This window comes from Hetaerina americana, unplaced genomic scaffold (genome assembly GCF_022747635.1).
Source record: "Hetaerina americana unplaced genomic scaffold, ioHetAmer1.1.p SCAF_9, whole genome shotgun sequence".
NCBI lineage: Eukaryota > Metazoa > Arthropoda > Insecta > Odonata > Calopterygidae > Hetaerina > Hetaerina americana.
Window position 1 is genome coordinate 1402821 of NW_027287538.1, and position 23093 is coordinate 1425913.

The window sequence follows — 23093 nt, forward strand, 5'->3', positions numbered from 1 at the left end:
TCGCTTTACCCACTTACCCCTGAAAATTGTTTTCGTTAATTTATAAAGACGCTGTGTTTATTTCCTCACCGTGCCACCGCCATAGCGGTTCTCTGGCACCGCAGCAATAACCATGGAAAGACAAGGAAAAATCAGACTGAAATGAATAATGATGTGGCTGCTACAATTAATGGAACCCTAATGAAGTTAGATTTATTGCCGGAATGGATGGCGTGCAGCGTAGAGGATCAAGATTTCTGAAACGTTGTTATGATAACCTTAGTAGCGCATGCAAAATACAAGAGGAGCTAGGCTTTGGGTCACTTAATGGAGTGGAGGTTAAATTACAGATCAAATGTACACTTACATTGGAAGGATGTCTCTTTAGCAGTGATGATGTTGAAAATGCATTACATTAGCCCGTACTATAGTAGGAGAGGCCATCTCAATAAAATTCGAGAGATTAGGTGTAAAACAGAAGAGTAAAAGAGTCATTTTTACTACGAACGATAAGGGATCATAATAATAATATTATCCCACCGCGGTGGGGGTAATTCGGGTCAAAAGAGACTGGTGTGTATTCAGCACCTGCCACAAACCCGGGCGGTGATTTACAGGGCTTAAAATAAATAAAATATCTTCAGTTATGGCACTAATACCTAAGAATTTGGACTGCACGGGCATCTTTGTACACTCCATACTGTAAACATGCTTTTAAAGCATTCTCACATTATTGGCTCCAGATAACTTCTAGCATTGGGCGCGAATTTTCAATAAAAATGTTAATGCACTGGCATCAATATTATTTTGAACCATAGTTTTCGTTTGTTTGGGAATGTTTCGAAAGCATTGCCACCAAATTAAAAAATATGCTGTATCATCTACGTAAAAACTTTGCGATCCACCATAAAGATATGCGGATAAAGCACGAATTGAGAATCAAAAGGACTTTGCGCTTCCACAGGAAAGACTTTATTGCTGTCGACTAGTTTCGCCAGTCTGTATCATCATCTGAGCTCTATTAAAGACTAGTCGGTTCAGATGATCCTGCCACAGTTTAGCGAAACTATTACATGTGCTTGGTGCTCTACTAAAGGAGTTCCTCCAACTATGGACCTCAACTATCTCTCAAATGGAGAGGAAGGATGTTTTTAAAGAACTAGAAAAAGGGAAAAACATTCACTGATATCCCAAAGCAAAGACGTGCAAAGTGCATGCTATTTTGCTAGTTTCAGAGCAACAGATTGAGGGTTAAACTCAAAACATGAGACGCACTTGATATATCTTCATTCGTCTGTGTGATTGACGGGTCACTGGCATAGGAGGAATCCTTGTAAACGCTGAGTATGTTTGTGAATACGATTCACGAGAGTGAATGTGAAACCTTACCACACCCTAGTGATCGAGTGGTTGGAGGTTTGTTTTATTTTTTATTATACATTTGGCCTTTTTTTGGTTGTAATTCAGGCATGCGTGGGTCACTGTTTCTTAAACACACCCAAATGACCTACTGGCGGTTCCTTATTCTTCCCCTAACGTTTAAATTTGTTTAACTCTCCCCCCCCAGTTAAAACCTAGTGCCAATCATGTTTACGGTCCCAGCTATCTCGTCTTCATTGCTTCACGACCATACACACGGGCATTTTATATTTACATTATATAGGGACCCTTAATAAAAAAAGGACAAGGATACTATGGAACACGGGTGAGATGATTACAAAGAATGACGAGAGAGGGAAATGGAAGAAAACACAGTGTTAGGAAAAAGGAAGTACAAAGAGTTAAATAATTTCTACCAGAGGTATCCAAGAAAAATAAGCCACCTGCTCCATCATCAATTGCCTTCATTGATATCATATTCTTCCTTTCGTTGGAACTGATTGGTCAAATTCATGTCGATCATATTCATTTTAACGTTCCAATTCTCGATTAAACGCGTCGTTCATTCCTCAATCTGGCGCGGTATTCCTAACCTCACCAATTAACTGCTGCATATTAGGCAAAATATGTTAAATGAATCAGTTGAACATACACATCCGGATGACCAGGAACCACGTTCCCTTGCTTCCGACATTGATTTTTCCTCGCTGAAGCAATACGATATTACGATATGATATTTTTTATGATATTATAGTGGTTATTCTCTTATAATATCCTTGGGCTGAACTGAATACAATATAGCAAATATCTTCGCAAACGAAAATACGATACTTCTAAGATATTTTAATGGTTATCCTGCGATTCTAGGCTGAGATGAATCCAAAAAACCAACGGTTATTAAAATCAACGGTACAATAAAATAAAACTATTACGATTTTTTAATAGCTCTTCTGCAGTTATAGGCTGAGTCGTATCGAAATATATATATATATATATATATATATATATATATATATATATATATATATATATATATATATACACACATTCAAACACGAAATCCCGCCAAACGGCGAATAAATACTCATATATACAGAAACATATATAAGGAAAAGGGATAGGAACACGTATAAAGGACGAACACAATAGAGGTGGGGAAGGCGGAATCGAACGGATCACAAGAGTAAAAATATCTCCTCAACCGGGACTCGAACACCGGATCTTTCCACTTGCCGGGCGGATGCTCTTATCCACTTGAGCTATCGAGGATATGTAATTTCCCCTGAGATCCGTGGGTCTTATATGTCGCCAAGCGCCCCGATTCTTTAGCCAAGAGATGGCGTCAGGGGGCTGTTTCACCCACCAAAGGAGAAATAGACAATACACAAGAGGAAAGGACAGTGGTTAGAATTCATTCAACATCATACAGGAAAAGAACAGTGCGTTTCGTGGCACGCATAGCCAGAAGAAAGAGATGAGCCACATTGGCCAAATACACATTCAAACACGAAATCCCGCCAAACGGCGAATAAATACTCATATATACAGAAACATATATAAGGAAAAGGGATAGGAACACGTATAAAGGACGAACACAATAGAGGTGGGGAAGGCGGAATCGAACGGATCACAAGAGTAAAAATATATCTCAGGGTAAATTACATATCCTCGATAGCTCAAGTGGTTAAGAGCATCCGCCCGGCAAGTGGAAAGATCCGGTGTTCGAGTCCCGGTTGAGGAGATATTTTTACTCTTGTGATCCGTTCGATTCCGCCTTCCCCACCTCTATTGTGTTCGTCCTTTATACGTGTTCCTATCCCTTTTCCTTATATATGTTTCTGTATATATGAGTATATATATATATATATATATATATATATATATATATATATATATATATGGAATTCGGTCTTTTCTCCTCCACTCCGGACCAGAAGAAGGCCTCACCTCCCAATACATATCCCTACTTTCACCCCCAAACCCCAGAACACCCCAGTTTTATCTCCTCCCAAAAATACACAAACCCAACATCCCCTGTCGTCCTATAGTTTCCAGTTACAATTCTCCCACCGAAAGAATCTCCGCATTCCTTGACCACCACCTACAACCACTTCTACTCTCCTTGCCCTCCTTCACGAAAGACACGTACTACTTCCTCGACCGTCTAAATTCCGTCTCTATTCCCTCCACACCCAACCTACTTATGGCCACCATCGACGTTACCTCACTTTACACTTCTATTCCCCATGCGGAAGGTTTATCCTCCCTCCGGCATTATCTCTCTCTACGCCCCCTACCCCAGCGCCCCTCAACGGAATTTCTCCTCAATCTTGCCACTTTCGTCCTAACAAAAAATGCATTCACTTTCCAAAATTGTTTTTACCTACAGACAAAAGGCACAGCGATGGGAACGAGGATGGCACCATCATACGCCAATCTCTTCATGGGCCATCTCGAAGAGACTTTCCTGTCACAGCAACCCTTTCAACCTCTTTTCTGGGTCCGCTACATAGACGATATTTTTATTCTCTGGACACATGGCTCTGATTCTCTCAACAATTTCTTATCCGCCGTAAATTCATCTTTCACTGTTAAATTCACCTCTTCCATTTCAGACTCCACCATCACCTTTCTTGACACAGACATCTCACTTCAAAACAACAAATTCACTACTTCAGTACACATCAAAGCCACTAACCATCAGCAATACCTACACCACACAAGCTGTCATCCTCAACACACGAAACGCTCGATTCCTAACTCTCTCTCTATCCGCGGACACCGAATTTGCAACACCACAGCCACTCTCAACAAATACCTTGACAATCTACATCTTGCACTCCTCAAACGTGGTTACCCAGAAAAGCTGCTACGAAATAAAATCCACCGTTCCACCCGACCACACACACCACACAATAACAAGCCCACATCTGACGCAGGACTCAACCTTTGCACCACCTATTACCCCGGATCACACAGCCTGAAAACCCTCCTTAAAGAACTGTTTCCAATTTTACATGACAATGACGCGACCTCATCCTTACTACCCCAATGCCCATCTATCGCATACAGACGACCCGCCAATCTCAAAAACCTTCTGAGATCCACCAACCCTTTGGCGCCCCCCCGTACCAAATTTCCCAATATTTCCCCAACTTTCAACCGCCCCCGATGTAAAACCTGTCCTCTTATTATGCCCACTTCCCTCTCCCTACATCCCCTCATAGCCCCCTCACCTCGTTCCCACGCTAATTGCCTCTCAAAAAAGAAATATTATTTCTCTTTTATCATGCAAACATTGCACTTCCTTCTACATAGGTGAATGCATTACCCCCTTATCCATCCGAATGAATAATCACCGGTACTCCTGCAATTCTGCCTCACTCTCTTCTCTTCCTATCCCTTCACACGCCAATTCCCACAACCTTTCATTCGACCAGTGTTTTTCCCTCAGCATCCTAGAATCCCTACCTGATTCAGCCACCAACATAGAGGTGAGAACTCGTGAATCCGCCTACATACTATCCTTCCGTTCCTTTAAAATTCCCATCCTTAACCGCCATATTTAATTTCCCTCCCAGCATTCCATCCACACCTCCCCTCCACGCCCATAGCTCTTTCCCCTCTCTCCAGCAATAGCATATTTTCGGTCTCTCTTGAAGAAGGCCTCTGAGAGGGCCGAAAGCTCGAACAATTTACCGTGTGAGTGTTCTTTTAAATGTGTCTATTCTTTTCTATTTGTGTTATATTGTGTCAGCCCATTATATATATATGTATGTATGTATATATATATATATATATATATATATATATTTATATATATATATATAATTAGGTAATCTACCGCTTAAGGTAGGTTTTTGGATGGACACAGCTACTAATAAATATTTTGTGACTCCTAACAAAACACAAAATCCAGCATCCTATCCCATACCATCTATATCAGGTCCCTCTTCAGCTCTGAGTACTTCCTTCCTCCCTTCATTCCGTCCAACACCCCTATCCTTTTCCTTCCCTTTCCTTGTTTGCCTAACATTCTTCCATATATTACAGTCTTCAACATCCCACAGCCGGTAAATAACACCTTCATCCAATTTTCCTGCCTCCATTAGATTTCTCACAACCAAGTATTTCCTCATTCGTTTTCCTCTCGGTCCATTTCAGCTTCTCCATTCTTCTCCACACCGAAATTTCAAAAACTTCGTCTGCGTCTATCCTCCTGCTGCAATGACCAAGTTTCCGCACCGTACGCTCCAAATGAAAGTTTTTACGAGTGTTTTCCTAATATCCATACTAAACGACCCTGCCATCAACTCCCACCTTCTTGTGAAAGACTCTTTGCCTAGCGCAGTTTTTCTCCTTACGCCCCTACTACATTGACCAAAACATTTCCCAGATACGTAAACTGTTCCACCAGCCCTGGTTTTTGCCCTCCTATTTTAATATTTAATTTAGGCTTTTTCTTTCTAAAAAATCGCTTCACCTTTGTTTTATTATTATTGACTCTCATCCCATACCTGTCGCACTGAATTTCCAATGCACTCAGCAATGCTTGCAACCCCTTGGCTGACTGACAAACTAAACCTTGGTCATCAGCAAACCTAACTGATTTTACGAATTCCCGGCCCACTTTCATTCCTACCTCCAGTTCTTCCCATGCCTCTTTAATCATTTCCTCTTCATACAGGTTTAACAGCAACGGTGATAATGGGCAACCCTGCCTTACACCTCTTGCTTGTCTTCCTATTTTCTTCAAAATACTCATTAGTTTTTCCCAATTCACTCTATCAAACTCTTTTCGAAATCTACGAAACAGGCAAATACCTCCTGGTTGTATTCTATATTCTTCTCTATTAATAATCTCATTACTGCAATGGCAACACACGTACTTCTCCCCTTCCTATACCAAAACTGGTCATCCCCTAAGTAATCATTTGCCCTACTATATATCCTTTTGTTTATGATCCTGAGAACCACTTTAACTGCGTGGGAAATCAAAAATTTTATCCTAGAGTCCTCACGTGATATAATCTTTACCTTTTTCGGAATAGGAACTAACACTGATCTCATTGAATGTTCCAGTCCGATTCATTCCTCATTGATATTACGAATCAGCCCATATAGCCTATTCCTCCCATAATATCTTAAATATTTCATTATTTCGGCAGGAATGTTAGCCGACCCCAACGCCTTATTTAGTTTCATCTTTCATAATGCCCTTTCTATCTCATCACCGAGCATGCCTGGACATAAGCTATCGTCCTCTACATCATGGTCCTTTCCTATGTCTAACTTTGTTGTTCGAAGATCTTTACTATACACTTCTTCTATGTATTCCTGCCATCTCTCTTGGATCTTTCCCGTGTCAACTATTATCTTTGCCGCCTTATCTCTAACTGTAACCCTAGATCTTCCTTTCTCTCTTCCCAATAGTGATTTAACCTTGCTGTACAGCGCAGCAATTTCACCCTTTCTCTGCAGACTTCCATATCCTTGCACTGCGTCTTCCACCATGCTTCTTTTACATTATTTGTTGCCCGCCTGAATTCATTGTTTAATTCTTTGTTCTTCATTTTACCTAACTCTGTATTTACATTATTCTATTTTCTCCGTTCTTCCATCTTTGTAATCATCTAATCCGTGATTCATGGTTCCTCGTCCTTTTCGCGTTAACCGTTACAAAAGTTTCTTTTGCGGCTTTCAATAACACTTTCTTGATACTTTTTCATTTTTCTTCGATAGTACTACGCTCTATACCATCCTCCATGATTGCCTCTACAGCTTGTTGGTATTCCTTCATTTTCAATCCATTTAATGCTTCTACGTATATTCCATTTTCTAACCCGCCACCCCTGGCTTATATTTTTGAAACGGACACTACATTTCATAACAACTAAACTGTGGGCAGAGTCCGCATCCACTCCTGGCAATCTGTACGAATTCATCACACTGTTCCTAAGCCTGTTTCTTACCAGAAAATAATATAGATGATACTTCTCTGAGTCATATGGCATTTTCCATGTATACCTGCGTCTTTTATGCTGTCTAAACCAAGTTTTGGTGATGACTAACCCCTGTCTCTTGCAGAACTCAACTGCTTTCTCCCCGCGTTCATTCCTCGTCCCTAAACCGTAGTCCCCCAACTAATCGCCATCTCTTCCTTCGCCTACCGTCGCACTCCAATCCCCCATCACTATCAAATGTTTCCCTGCGGGAACACAGGCGATTATGTCCTCTAACTGATCGTATATCCTATCGACCTCTTCATGCTAATGGGTACTCGGTGGCATGTATGCCTGAATAATAACCAAGTTCGTCGGTTCTGCTTTTATCTTTAAAGGTTATAATCTATCTGTTACTTGCCCTATGTTGACTACGCTTCTTCCTACCTCTTCTTTTAATACTATTGCAAACCCTCGTTGGCTCTCGTCCCCGCCGCTGTATATAACTATTAAAAAAAATATATATATATATATATGTATATTTATATATATATATATATATGTATATGTATATATATGTATATGTGTGTATATATATATATATATATATATATATATATATATATATATATATATATATATATATATATATAGCAGATTCAGCCCTTCATATGCAAACCTCCACCTCGGTGTCCTGGAAGAGAATTTCCTTTCCAACTATCCTCTGCAACCTCTCCTGTGGCTCCGATACATTGACGACATCTTTCTACTATGGCCACACAGCATAGATTCCCTCAATTCCTTCATCTCCCAACTCAATGATTCCTCATCTTTGTCTTTCACCTCGACCATTTCATCCTCTCAGATTACCTTCCTCGATGTTAATATTTCCCTCAGCAACAACAAATTCCTTACCTCTGTTCACACCAAACCTACTAATAAGCAGCAATACCTTCATTACAGCAGTTGTCACCCCTCCCATACCAAGCGCTCCCTCCCTTACTCTCTTTCTATCCGCGGTCACCGCATTTGCAACCATCCCGAATCCCTTAACAAATACCTTAACAACCTTCACCACTCCCTCCTCCAACGAGGATACCCTGATTCTCTCCTCCATAAAAAAATACTTAAACATCCCTACACCCCCAAGTCTGCGTCAACCACAGACTCCCAGCCTCTCTCAATCTATACTACCTACTTCCCAGGCATTCAGTCTCTCAAATTCATCCTCAAAGACCTATTCCCCATCCTCAAAAATCACAACACTTCCTCCAACCTTCTTCCCAATTGCCCCTCTGTCACCTTCAAACGTCCCGCCAACCTAGCAGATATCCTCAAATCCACCAGGCCACTCTCAAAATCCCCTCACACCCCCAGAGCCATACCCACTCCATGTCATCGAGCAAGATGCAAAACCTGCCCTATTTTCACCACTCCATCCCACTCCATCCCACTCCATCCCACCATTTAATTCTCTCCCGCCCTTCCCCTATTCCTCTTGCACTTCCAAGAATGTTGTCTATCTTCTTACTTGTAAACTCTGCCCTTCCTTTTACATAGGCCAATGTTCCACACCGCTTAACATTAGGATTAATAACCACCGCGCCTCGTGCAATCCCTCCTCCCCGTCCGCGGGTCTCCCCATCCCTAAACATGCTTCCCATCATAATACCCCCTTCAACCAGTGTTACAATGTTTCCGTCCTAGCGTCCTTTCCCACATCCGATAACCCTATAGAATTAAAAACCCTTGAATTGGCATTTATTTACATCTGTATGGCCTATCAGCATTCGGGCCTCAATGTCGTTAACTGATGGGAGTGGCCTAAAATTGTTACTTCCACCCCTTCCCTCTCCCTTTCCTCTCCCCAACCATTCCTTTCACCCCTCCTTCGCCTCCCGTTCTCCCCTTCCCCTGGCCCCCTTCCCTTTCTCTCGCACCCCTCACCTCAACAATTCCAGCAGTCATTACTTCTATATCTTCAGAGGAAGACGGATTGTTTCCGTCGAAATACGAGGGTCATCCGGAAAGTAGTACCCGTTCGTGAAATAAAGACACAAAAGTAAATATTAACAAACATAAAAAATTTTATTTGAAAGAGGATACTTTAAACTACTTCTCAACATAATCTCCAAGCAAATTAAGGCATTTGTCATAACGTGTGACAAGTTTCTGTATTCCTGCTGCATAGTCCTTCGCCGCCAGCTCATTGAGATACGCGAGGGACCCATCTTGCACAAATTTTTGCATAATGCAGATGGTGTTTAACAATTTCATGAACAATTGTTCGAGAATCATTGGGAAAATGCTCACAGATGTCATCAATTGTGACGCGCCGATCGTTCCTCACGAATTCGTCAACTGAGCTCACCAGTTGGTCTGTAATGACAGACGGTCTCCCCGAACGCTCATCGTCGTGTGTGTTCCCCCTCCCCATGTTGAAGTTGCGACACCACCGCCGAACAGACGACTCGTCCATTACATTGTCTCCATACACCTCCTTTAATTGGCGATGAATATCACATGGGCGAACGTTTCTTGCATTGAGGAATTTAATCACTGCCCTCACTTCACAACTGGCGGCGTTCTCAATTTTTTTAAACATTGTAAACAATCACAGAAACAACACAGGCAATGCTAGCGTCACGCAACTTGGCTCAGAGAAGGCAGACAAGCCACTGAAGCTATCTGACCTCGTCCAGCGGCTACTCGCGTCGTCAGCACTTCATGCGGCACGAACGGGTACTACTTTCCGGATGACCCTCGTATCATGAAAATACGTGTGAGTGTTCTCTTTTTTTGTGTTTCTATATTATGTATATATATATATATACAACGATATGGATACAAGGCAGGGTTGCCGGTGATAATGGGCAACCCTGCCTTAGAATGAAAGTGGGTGGGGAAATCGTGAAATCAATTAGGTTTGTAGATGGCCAAGTTTAGTTTGTTAGTCAGCAAAGGGGTTGCAAGCATTGCTAAGTGAATTGGAAATTCAGTGTGACAGGTATCGGATGAGAATCAATAATAATAAAACAAAGGTAATGCGATTTTCTAGAAAGAAAAGTGCTAAGCTAAATATTAAAATAGGAGGGCAAAAACTAGAGCAGGTAGGCAGTTTACGTATCTCGGTAGTGTTTTGGACCAACACGGTCAAAGTAGTAGGGACGTAAGGAGAAGAATTGCATTGGGTAAAGAGGCTTTCACAAGGAGGAGGGAGTTGATGACAGGGACGTTGAGTAAGGATATTAAGAAAAGACTCGTTAAAACTTTGATATTGAGCGTAGCTATTTACGGCGCGGAAACGCGGTCATTGAAGCAGGGCGATAAACGTAGACTGGAGGCTTTTGAAATGTGGGTTTGGAGAAGAATGTAGAAGGCGAAATGGACAGAGAAGAAATCAAATGAGGAAGTACTTGGTATGGTGGGCCAAGAGAGGGGTTTGTTGGGAGAAATCCTATGGAGGCAGGAAAAGTGGATGAAGCGGGTATTGACGGCAGTGGGATGTTGAAGACTGTAATTAAGGGGAGAATGTTAGGCGAAAGAGGAAAGGGAAGGAACAGGATAGGGATGTTGGACGGGATGAAGGGAGGAAGTAAGTACTCAGAGATGAAGAGGGACCTGATGTAGAGTAGGATGTTGTGTTTTCCTACGGGTCACAAATTATGTATTTAGTAATTATGTCCATCCAATCCAAGATCTTACCTTAACCGATAGATTACCTAACAATAATATATATATATATATATATATATATATATATATATATATATACAGGTATATGTGTGTGTGTGTATGTTGGTATGCGTGGGTGTGTGTGGGTTGCGGTATTCCAGGGGGTAGAACGTTGGACGGCTGACCGGATGGGCCTGGGTTCGATTCCCGGGGAAGGCACTCTGGGCACCTGCAGCCCCACCCAAGCTATGTGGTATTTCGGGTGCCATATCTCCCCGGGAGGATTTCATTGGCTCTTTCCGATTTCTTTCCAGGGATCACGTGCTACACCTGCATGAATGTGTCCAATAACGAGGAGTGCAACCGCTACGCCATCGACAGGCCGTGCCCTCAAGGTGAGTCCTGCAGCAGCCTCTTCAGCGTTTCCTTGGATCCAATTCCCACCATTAGTATTACTATATGGGAAACTGCTAATGCAAACATCATGGACTCGAGTCCTGCTCCGCGCATTGGCGTTGGCGATTGCCCTTTTGTGGTTTTCTCACTGACCCAAACCCAAATCTTATCGGGATCCTAGGAGAACACAGGCCACTCAAGACGTTAAGCATAGAAAGATATACACGAGGCCACTACTATTTGTGCTGAATCTAAAGATTTTCATCATGAAATAAACTTCTTCTTGATTGAAGAATTCGCTTTTGAAATACAACGCGCAACCCACTTACAAATAAATGCCGGTGGATATAATACTCTGAGTAAAGAATAAAAAATATTTTTCAGCATACGTACGTTCTGCCTTCAGAAAGATAAGTGATTTCGCCATAAGAGCCAAAGTAAGAAATGATAGCTGGTTTTTTTCTAAGGTAATAATATATCATTGCTTTTATTAAAGGATAGTAAATGCTTGCCAATGAAGAAACTTTCGCTGATATATTGTTTACTGAGAACGTAGGGTTACTTAATTTATTAACTTATAACGATCTTAATGATAGAAATAAAAGCAGCAAACGACCGTTCTTTTCTTAGAATTCATCGGCCTCATCCTCCCGCATATAAAAGAGAGCACCACGTCATTAGCAGCATGGAGTGATTGCTCTATGCAGCGTGGCAATGCCTCGTTGTAGCTTAGTACCCATCCATCGCACTCTACATCCACTATCAAATGCAAACCTTGACATATGTCTACCAAAGGGATATCAGATATAATTTAATGCCACAATTCTGTTCCCACATCCGTCAATCGAATCTGTTTCAGTTCCGTCCGCCGCAAGCACGCCAAATTCCCAACAATAACCACAATGAAGACCAAACTGACGAAATATTTCCCCGCATTTCCGTGTGGGCGCCATTGCCGCGACACAAACGCAGCGGTAAGAGCAAACGTCAACAGGTGCGATTCTCGTTTGGGATTTTCGCGCCCGGCAATCCCGGGACGAAACGAGGAATGTAGGCAGGGGACCCGCGCTATTTGTGGCCACGCGTTTTAATCGGTTTCGTTACATCTATTCAATTCCCCGCAAGGGCGTTGGGCGGGAGCTGTTATACACACGCAATTGCATTGTGTTCATCGCGCAACTTATGCTAGCCTCCGCCACCAATCCATGGGCCAGGTCCGTCGGCAAATGCTGAGTGGCCTTCCTTCCGCGCCTCTCCAACCCATTGGGAGGTCAAAGTGGGCGGGGCCAAGGGCTGCCGACTGTCGGCGGAGCCCGAAGCTCGCGGGAGGGGGGGAGGGAGGTCCGGGGGGGGGCGAGGGGGGCGTAATTATACCGTATAGTTAACCCGAAAGGTTAACTATTCGATGTAAATCAAATATCTTGCATTTATTGTAGGCAGATATTTTTAGATGAAGATATAAATGGGTTATTAACAACGCCATATTACGCAAAGAGAGAGCATGAAAATGAAATCAGTGGACAAGCGTAGGCACTACAGATTTAAGATGTCGTTTGCCCACAAAAAAGAAGCAATGAGAAATGCCTGAAAATGACCGCGATATGAGGAGAAAAAGTATTTTATATAATTTTTAGTAGCATTAATACTAATATGTTTTCATTATATTTTTGCCCCATTGTTTTACTGTATTTATTGTTAGAGTTTCGTTTCGCATAAGCAGTAGAATTTTTTCCACTTACAGCAGTTTTCCAATACAGCAGTGTACGTAGCTACTGTGTATTAGTACTTTAATTATTTATATTTTAAAGGAGATAGCTTCAGGCGTCACTTTGTGGAAACGATACATATTGCAAAGGAAACACTTGGTTTTTCCAAATATTTTATGTGGAAAAACCAAGTGTTTCCTTTGCAATATTTATATTTTATAATGTTATATTATATCATATAATTTTATGCACAATTCATACTCAAGTCAACGCAGTCTTTTGGGATTCCCAAAAATCCTTCGATTAAATCTCTCATAGCAACCTAATGCACCAACTTAAATACTTTGGTATCAAATCAGAAAGTGAAATATGGAGGTAGAAGCTTTTTGTTATATCGTAAAAAAGAGTAGACATCGATGGGTTGTGCTCAATGGATATTGATGTAACTTCAGGCGTGCCCCAGGGATGTTTAAGAGGATTACTTTTCTATTCTTAATATACATTAATCACTTAAGCGCACACGTCAGTCAAACCTTGAACTATTTGCAGACGACACGGCAGTTAACAGGGAAATAAGGGGCCCATCAGATCTTGAGTTACTCTGTAAGAGATTTAGACATATCGCGGATTGGTGCAAGGAAAGGGCATTAATGCTTAATTTAAACAAATGCGCAGTTTTGAAATTTCGGAACTAAATTAAGTGGCGAACAGGACGTAAGCTATGAAATAGAGGGTTCAGTGCTAACTACGGCCGAACAAGTTAAATATTTGGTGGTAGTTCTAACACCACGCCTTTCGTGGGTAGCACATATCAGGACACTATGCAGATGTGCTTTGAAGAAACTCAGCTTCATTAAACGGGTGGTGGGGAAATTTAATGATAATGTTAAAAAGATGTGTTATTTGGCTCTAGTTTAGAACTCATTTGGAAAATGCCGCAAGTATTTTGGATCCTTGAGAAAAAAATTGGCAAAAATTATTAAATTAAGTCCAGAGAAAATCCACGAGATTCGTGAAAAATAACATACAATAAGAGGACGAGTGTGACAGACCTTTAAGGGTAATTAGGCTGGGAGGCACTTGAGATGCGAAGAGAACAAGCGAGGCCGATGACTTGTATAAAGGTTCAGAACAAACGAGTTTAGCAATGACACTCTATAAGGAATTATTATCGCCCGACACCACAAGTATTTCGGAAGATTAGACCACAAAGATATTATCTTATGATAGATAGATTGATACCGATAGATACTGATAGATTTCACTACCGACGTTTCCAAATAGTCGTTCTTTCCCCGTCAATCTCGAATTATAATAAACTAAACTCATCATGGAAATAGTGAAAAAATCGAGTAAAAAGCAAGGACAAGATTAAATGCTGCGTAGACACCGTTGTTCATTCGGAGGTGCATTTCATTGTGAATATTTGTTGGTTGTGGATATATTTGCACGTGTATAAGTTAGCATAGGTTTTGAATGAATGTATTCGTCTTTTTTGGATGTGCATAAGCATGCAATATGATCGTTTTGCACATAGTCGCACCTGATTATACTGGTGGTGACGTATCAACCCCACCCCCCGCCACACGCCCTTGCGGAGGCTAAGGGTTATTTTGCGGGTGTAGATGTTTTGATAATCCACAATTAAGTCACGCCTTATTTTGACGTGACGTGCCTAATGTGAAATATCCCCATACCGCACCCTCTAGTCGTGGCTGGTTAAGTAACAAGCGGCCATATGATTGCTAAAAAATATGCAATTCAATGTATAATTTAATCTTAAAAAGAGACGCAATAATTAATAAATTGGCGTGGAAATGGAAAACTCAAAACCAGGCAAGGAATTGTTCAAGTTGAAATGCGACATCCGGAGCAAGTAAGGGCGTCGCTTTAAAATATTCCCATCAAGAGGCGAGTGACCTTGAAGAAACATGGATTCATTGGACGAGTTGCGGGCAAGTGTAATGAGAAGTATGGGAGAGGTGTGCTTAGCGGTGTAGTGAGTCCACGGCTGAAAGACGCCGCAAGTGTTAGGGACTCCTCGAAGAAGGGCTTGATGAAGAAATTGGAGAAGATGAAGAGAAGGATTTGGAGAAATGCTAAGATAGGAAAGCGATATTACAGCGTGTAGAGGAGGAACTCCAAGCCCTCCGAGCACGAAGGGTCGAAGGCGAGAAGACGACAATGAGAAAATTAGAGGGCACGCGATCCATATTAAAAAAGAAAAGCCATTATTGTGATCTCGCAGTATTTTATTTAGAGGTGACTCTGGTTTCGACGGTCAACGTCATACGATCGACTTCGAAAAGTGGGTCGCTTCGTAACATGGCTCGATACCGCAAAGTCACGCCTGAAACATCAATTACACCCATTAGAACTTACAACTTCGAAGAAATCATCAAGGCCCCTCATTACATCGGACAGTTTGCACCTTCGGGGTAAGAAAGGGGAGTAAGACTGCGGCACCGATAGATTTAGGGACCCTTCCCCCCCTCGCACGATTCGTGATCACATCAATAACAAACCCGAATAACGAAAAAGCGACGGTCGATGGACCCAGATGCGAGTCCTCAACTTCGTACTCTTTATCCACAGGTATTTTCGTAGTTACTGCAGGTTGATAACACTCCCTGCCACTTGCCCTCTGGGCGGCTTGTGGCTAACGATGTAGACGAGTAATTATAACAAAATCAAACCCAAGCAGCCGAATATATTTTCAGAATGGCAAAAAGTATTATGATTTAGTTGAAAACTATTACATGATACATGTAGCCATTCGTGAGCGCATATGCACGAGTGTAGTTGCATAGGAACTAATAAACACAGGAATACGTGCATGAAGTAATATTTTTAATGCATGCCTGGTGCCCTACCGCCCCTTGCCATGCATTGGTTTTCGGGAGATGGAGGATTGTGGATGCGGAGGGGCTGGAGGGAAGCGGTCCAAAGCAATGAGAAAATGGAGCGTCGCCACTGAAGTGTGGCGACCCTCAGGGGATGTACTTCGAAGAATTTCGAGGGAATGTAGGAATATCTGAAGTAAATCTATATTTTCGAAACCATTCCCGATATATTTTATGCTAACATTGTGTTTGATGATAAGTTTTATTGCACGGATTGTTGAAAAATGAAGTGAAGAAGTGAGAGAGAGAGAGAGATATGTGATTTCAATAAAGTTAGACCACATTTGGAATTCGCGACCAGTGGAAGAAGCCAATCGAGGAAATGGTAATTAAATGTAAGAATTGGAAATCATTCAGAGAAAATGCGTTGGATTAGTTAAAAATTGCTAGGAGGAGAGGGCTGGCGTGACGGGTAATGCTGGAGGATTTAGGCGAGGGTCCCATGATTCGCGAGAAGAATAGCCGTGCCTTTGACCTTCGGAAAGGTAGAGGACACCTGAAGTGTGGTGTGACACCAAAGGTAGAATCATCATGGCACCAAATCACATCGGTAGATTAGACCGCTTGGATAATAAAATAAGAGAGGAAAACACCGTGAGAGACAGGGGCGGCTGCTCGCTCTTCCCTCGCACGAGACGGGCGATCGATGTAAGAATACGAAATGTAATTCCAAGGTCAGAACAAACGGTATGGGTAGAATGCTATGCTTTCAAAGAGGGCGAAATGTAACGAAAGCGAGCGAATATCTACTTATTCAATTGCAAATGTGGACTCCAACGTGTGCGTCGGACGGCGGTGGTCTCTGTTGAACTGCGCGTCTCTCCTCTCACGTCTGCAAATCGTTGACGGCCGGGAACCATGCGCTATTCGGTTGAGCTTATTCCCAATGAAAGCCACATTTTCGTTGATAAAAACAAGTGCTTGTACTCTTTAAATCAATTGTTGTAAAGGCTTCTTAAACTTTAATAAATTGCAGTGTTTTTCTTTCATCTGCTGGTCCATGAGGATGAAGACCCTCTATTCATCGAGGTCAAATCTGAATTTTTAGTATCCTCATGGAAAATCACAACCTGAAAAATGCCATCATCAGTTTTATTGTGCAAAGTTTCCATAAAATGGTTTGAGAAAGTGTGAATTTTCTGGGGACGGAAGTTTAAGTCATTAAGTAGTCGGCATGATTTTGAGATTGATTGACTAGTAACCTGGTAACCTTTTACTACGTTTTCAGTACAGTTTATAACCATCTGGGATAGTTTATGCTAATCCTTTCGACCTTTTTAGATTTTATTTTGTCAAAGGATCCATTTGAAGCACTGAGATAACTTATTTGACCACTCAAAGTTACTTTTCCTGAATTGATATTTGTAGTGCAGTCGTAAATTGAAAAGAGCGCTCCCAGCGATCAATTGCCAGTTGCTCTACATATTCTCCGACATCTTTTGTGGCCATCGAATTGTTTGGAGTATATTAGAGTGGAGGGACCTGGGCTGGGCCCACTTGGCAAAACTATCATTTTCCAGCGGAAAATCAAGAGGTCTGCGCCAAAGTCCGAAAGGAAAGAGAACGGGGGACCTCGTGGACCATAGTCCACGAAGCCGGGAGCCTTCCGCCGAATCTGGCAGAATTCTGGGAGGGGGGCTGGTAATGGGCGGTCGAGAGAAGGTGGTAGCGGAAGCGACAGGGGTGCTCTGGGGGGGGGGGGCAAGGGGGCGGAGCTGTGGTTGAGTCTGTCGGCGCGGGGGCGAGCGGGGCTCTTTTGCTTGGCTCCCCCGCGGCCCAAGCAAGATGAGCCGGTCCGAGGGCGTGGTGCGAGTACACACCACACCCTCGGACCTCGGTGATGCATCTCCTTATTTCCCGCTGATTCGATACCCGAAGGGAAGGAACTTTCTCGGAAGCGTGATAAGACCCCTGGGGACTGGATTATTCGATTCACTTGAGCTGTGTCCGTTGAGATAGCGAGGAGGGGACAAAGTGCAGATGAGACCCAAACGGGAGGGTCAAGAAGCGTCGCTTGCGTGCATACGCTCACCAAATGGCTTGTTCAAAATTGCCGCCAAATTTGATTGTTTCGCAAGAGTCTTCAGGACAATGTTTACGGCGAAAGATTTGGAATCCCTTCCTCCTGAGGCTGGTCCAATTCTCGATCCATAATGTGATTATTTCCCAGAATATCCTCCTCCTGGTTAATACCTCACACTCGGCAATGTACCTATGTCGAGCACATCTCGTAAATTATCATCTTTATTCCACTAATATTCCGTTTACAAGCTTCCACTGCATTAGGCAATTAAATTTAAGCCTACGCTAAAATTCAAAGGTCACCGAGGAGCAGCATAGGTTGAAATCCGAAGCGTTCCCGCGATTTCGTTCGATTCAAATTTATTGAGTGCATGGTCAAGCTAATATTTGTGCAGAGGTAACATGATTTGGTTTTGCCTGTAGTTTTATTCTCTTTTACGGGTGGTGACCTAACATCCCCCGTCACCCGATTTTCCGCCACGACTCGTTTTCGAGTGTGGCAACTGAAAGGCAACATTGAAAAGTCGTGTGCTCAATCGGGGGATTACCTTAGAATTTCACTTACGAAGCAAATCCAACGGCGAAAAAATTAAGGCATTGATTGAATTCGGTGCTCACGGTGGCTGCACTCGCGACTGGCAAGTGATTTACATTCCGTCGCCCGTTATACATATATGAGATTCCCATCGAAGACGTCCTCTCTGATCTAAACGAGTTGGAACACGTCTTATTGCGCCAAGAAGACTTTTGCGCATTCGGTGGGTGGGTGGATCTCCGTCAGCCGATCCAATACCACAAATCGTATCAAGTGTTCGGGGCGCTCTAATCGGCTCACCCTGGATCGCCACTCTCTGAGGCTCCCTCTCGCGCCGGGCGCCATTACCGAAGGCGTAACCCGCTCACGGGCAGGTGTGATGGCCAGTGTGCTACCCAACGAGCCCCTTCAATCAAGAAGGCTGAAACAAATCCCTCTCTCTCTCTCGCCATTCCATTGAAAATGTAGATTTATTCAATAGAAAGCTATGTCCTTCAAACTTATATCAATTCAAATAATGGAAAGGTGACGAAATGTATGTGAAATAGTAAGGGCAAGTTAAACGGTCGAGTCGAAGGACAAAAACTCAAGCAGATTTGACAGTTAGCTCATCTTAGAAGTGTTTTGGATAGTCAAATGAAGTCAGCCAGTTTGGTAAAAGACAGGATGGACCAAGCAGAATGCTTCGTATCAAAGTGCTGGCTTTGACCATTGGATTAAGATAACAGGCGTGGAGTAGACATTCTTCGAGGGCTAGGTGCGGGGAGTCGGGTGGAAGAGGTACTAAAAGAAACGGCAGGAAGGAAATCAAAGGAGGCGTGGTGGGGGAGGAGAGGGGATTGTGGGAGAAATCCAAAGGAAAGGTGGATGCATATTATTTTGATAGGCGATGGAGACTGAGATAGAGGGGAGAGTGCTGGGCAAGCGTGGAAAGGGCAGGAATAGGGGATAGGGATGGAGACTGTAATAGAGGGGAGAGTGCTGGGCAAGCGTGGAAAAGGTAGGAATAGGGGATAGAGATGGAAGGAAGAAGGGAAAGAAGTACGTGGAATTGAAGCAGTTTATTGCTTTGTTGGTTGTCAAGTTTTTGCATCTTGGACAAAGCTAAGAAACCTAAGCCCCTGTCCATCCAAAACCTACGTAGACGGTTTACTACCAATAATAAGTAACGAAAGTAGATAATTTCAGCATTTTCAATCAGACACATTGATACACTAATTATAGCACTGGTTCAACTCATGTTGACGAATAAGAACGTTTATCACTGAAAACATTTTTAACAAGAACACTGTGTACTCATTTTATGCAATCATTTGTACTTAATTATTTGTTTCGTGAAGAATTACGAGGATTCTCCCTACTGGGGAGAAAGTGAAATGAAACCACCATTGCACATACTTTCATTGTACGACTAAGAAGTTATTCTGAGGCAAATAGGACAGCGATTCGACGCGTCAAGGTCAAACCCAGCGACCGTGAACGAAGCATTAGTTGCCACAAAACCCAAAGGAACATTACCCCGGAGCATTCGCGTTCCATGAGCGATGTCGCGCCATCCGTAAACACAGAGCGGTCACAAAGGGGCCGCGCATTTTCAGGGGCGTTCGTCCCATCATCCCCTAAGAGCCGGGGGGGGGGGGCGATGAAAACACACACCTTCCCCGGCGCCACAAATCAGGGGTCCATCGTTGTTTTGTTGACAGGGAGGGACTACTGCCTGACTCTCCACGTGATGGACGGCCTGGAGCTGGATCGCAGCGTGTTGGTGAACAAGCGGTGCGCCTACCTGGACGAGTGCACGGGGGATTCGACGGGGTGCGCCACCCTGGATGGGCAGACGGTGAGCGGTGATTGGCCGGAGGAAGCCTCCTCTTGGCGGCTGGACCACACGGCTGACCCTTTGAGGGGCCTTTCTTTAGGTGTCGCCCTTCGCGACGCCAGAATTTCATGAATAGTTGCATCCGTGCTTTCAAAGACTATGCATTCCGAGCTTTAATACCCTCGGATTAGTCCTCTCAAATGGCAGCCTGTGAACGAATGTTCGTAAAGAATTAGTAATCAATTCAAGCGATTCGCATCTGATACACTCGATGCATTTTCTGCTTCGAGTATTCTTATGTGCTCGGGGAAATTCCAAAGATTGTTTGAAAATTGTTAAATAAAACAAATTTGTACCCTATTGTTTTATAGGAGGAAAATAATAAAAGCATGGATGCTAATTGATCCTGGAAACAATGATGAAATTGTATTAAAATATAAGGATGTTCTCTTAGTTACTAAGCAATATTAAAATCACAGCTTGGCATTAATTTAACTCCCTATGTCGATGAGAATCAGAATGAATAATGGTGAAGGACTCGCGATGTTCATGCTTACTTCGCAAATGATTTTCCAAGGATACTCCATGATTTATTACGCAAAGGGTAGAGTGGTTCATTACATCGGTTAACAAAGAACGGATAGTAGCAATGTTCCACTAGATAAGATTTAAATCTTTAAATGAATGTCCTAGAAGCACTAGATTATGACTTAAATCCACCAGATAATATAATTGACTCCACTAGACGAGATTCAAATCTTATCTAGTGGAAAATTGCTGCTGTTCGTTCTTCATTAAGTTCGAACCCCACTATATTACGCCTGGGAAACTAGTCAATTTGATTCAATTGGTTAGCCAATAATTTGGTATTCTAAAGAGGAAAATTATTAAAGAGGTGACAAGGAAATAAGCTGACGTGAGCACCAAGGGCTTTCCTTCCTCTTTCCAGCAATGCGTGTCCTGCTGTGACCAGCCCTATTGCAACGATTTCGTGCCCAGCAACGAGACGAGCGCCATGTTCCACCGGTCGTCCGCAAGCGGGTCGCTGGTCATCGGGCCGGTGGGGCGCACCTGGCGGCTCGCGGTGCTGTTCTCCTCCGCCATCCTCGCGTCGAGGTGTCACGTGGTGTCGTGACCGGGGGCGGGACGAGGGGCCGAACCTCGCCCCCGTGAGGCGGTGCGCCGTCTCCTCTCCGCCGCCGGCCCTCATTCCCCGAATGCCGACCCTCATTCCTCCGGCGCCGACTGTCAGGGAGCGGTGGCTCTAGTCATTGCCCGCGCCGCCGCGACTCAGGGCGTTCCTTCCTATCACTATTATTGTTTTGTATCGAATCCACGCCTTCACCGCAGGGAACCTTTTCACTCCTCGTTGGGTCCTTTCCGTTTGCCCAGGCGTCATAGATGCATTGAAAATAAGTGTCGCTCCTTTGCAAAGGACGTTCGTTATTATTGTTTGAATGCACCTCACAAGAAAACTGATTTATGCGTTAAGCTCCAACAACTGCCTCATCTGGTGAGAACATTCCATGAAATCGAGAGAAATGATTTGCCCTATCACTTGTGTAAGTTTTAATTTTATCTGAATTCGGAATCCATTTAATTTTCATTATTTATTAGTAGAGTGCATGTACATAGTGTCATCATCAAAGAATATTTATGCCTTACTTTGGTAATCTTTTATACGATCTCTGTGGCATTGCTTGTCTTATGTAAAAAATGCCGTGTAAGTGCTCAATATTGTATGAAAATAAAACAGTTTAAGTATCATTGAGTTCTTCTTTCGCAAATGAATGGTGAGAATCTTTCCCAAATATCAAAAAAAGTAAAAGTTTTTTTATCGGACACATTACTCGTGATCATAGGTAAACCTGCTTTTATCCTGAAGAACTCTAAATAACAGAGGTTACCTTGTACGCCACCCCGTGAGATTTTTCCACGGCTGGTGCGCACTGAGCGAGGACATGTATTTTTGCAGATATCAATTATTCAGTCCTAACAAATTGCGATTGAAAATGGAATATTGAGCCTAATGCACCCCAATCAACCAATCCCCGCGCTTTCGTCTCGGATGGCATCCCTCGAATCGGATTGTGCTCCCGTGGGAGGTCGACCATGAGTGAATGCTTGTGCCTGGGGCATTAAAACAGACGCCGACTGAAACGCTATGAGTTAGAGTTAATAGCTCTGTCATCTATATCCAAAACGAAGTGGATACTAGGGCCCGCAGCTCTAAAACCCTAGTCGATTCATGTCGTCCAACAATGCTGCATACCTCGGCATATTTCTTATTGCCACTAACCCGGTCTAAACGACTACACTTTCCCAAAAAACCCGCAGAGTAAAACATTGTAAATTTAATACAATTGAAACTGCTTTGAAGTTAACTGAAAATCGTAATTTTGTTATTTATCATATATAAAAGGCTCTGCGATGTCGGTTCGCAATAAAAGAGGAATACTCGTTTCACGTGCACATGCACCCGTCGTGTGCATAGATGTGGAAAAAGGGAGTCACGGGCTGAAATGTTCCAACATTTTATGGACGGATAATCAACGACTGAGAAAACCTATAAAAGTTGAAACTAGGTAATCCCCGAAAGGATAAAGTCTGGTTCATGACAGTTTCGCGATACGGCTGTTAGCCATCGAACACCTTACCCTTCACGCCTTTTAATCTCTTCGTCCGCGGCCGTCGCATTTTTAACAAAAATCATTCCATCCAGAAAAATATTCACAT

At 42.9% G+C, this 23093-nt stretch overlaps 1 protein-coding gene across 2 annotated transcripts in view; it reads left to right on the forward strand.

Moving 5' to 3' along the window:
• The window catches only part of LOC139698689 (uncharacterized), a 201912-nt gene extending 179788 nt beyond the window's left edge, over window positions 1–22124 (forward strand). Inside the window, exons 4-6 of one of the 2 annotated variants that reach the window (XM_071597565.1) lie at window positions 11291–11371; window positions 20217–20378; window positions 21307–22124. In XM_071597565.1, coding sequence (XP_071453666.1) covers window positions 11291–11371; window positions 20217–20378; window positions 21307–21326 — 263 coding nt within the window. In that variant the 3' untranslated portion in view covers window positions 21327–22124. The remainder of the gene's footprint in view (window positions 1–11290; window positions 11372–20216; window positions 20379–21306) is intronic. The other variant, XM_071597564.1, reaches the window with a different exon arrangement.
• The last annotated feature ends 969 nt before the right edge of the window (window positions 22125–23093 follow it).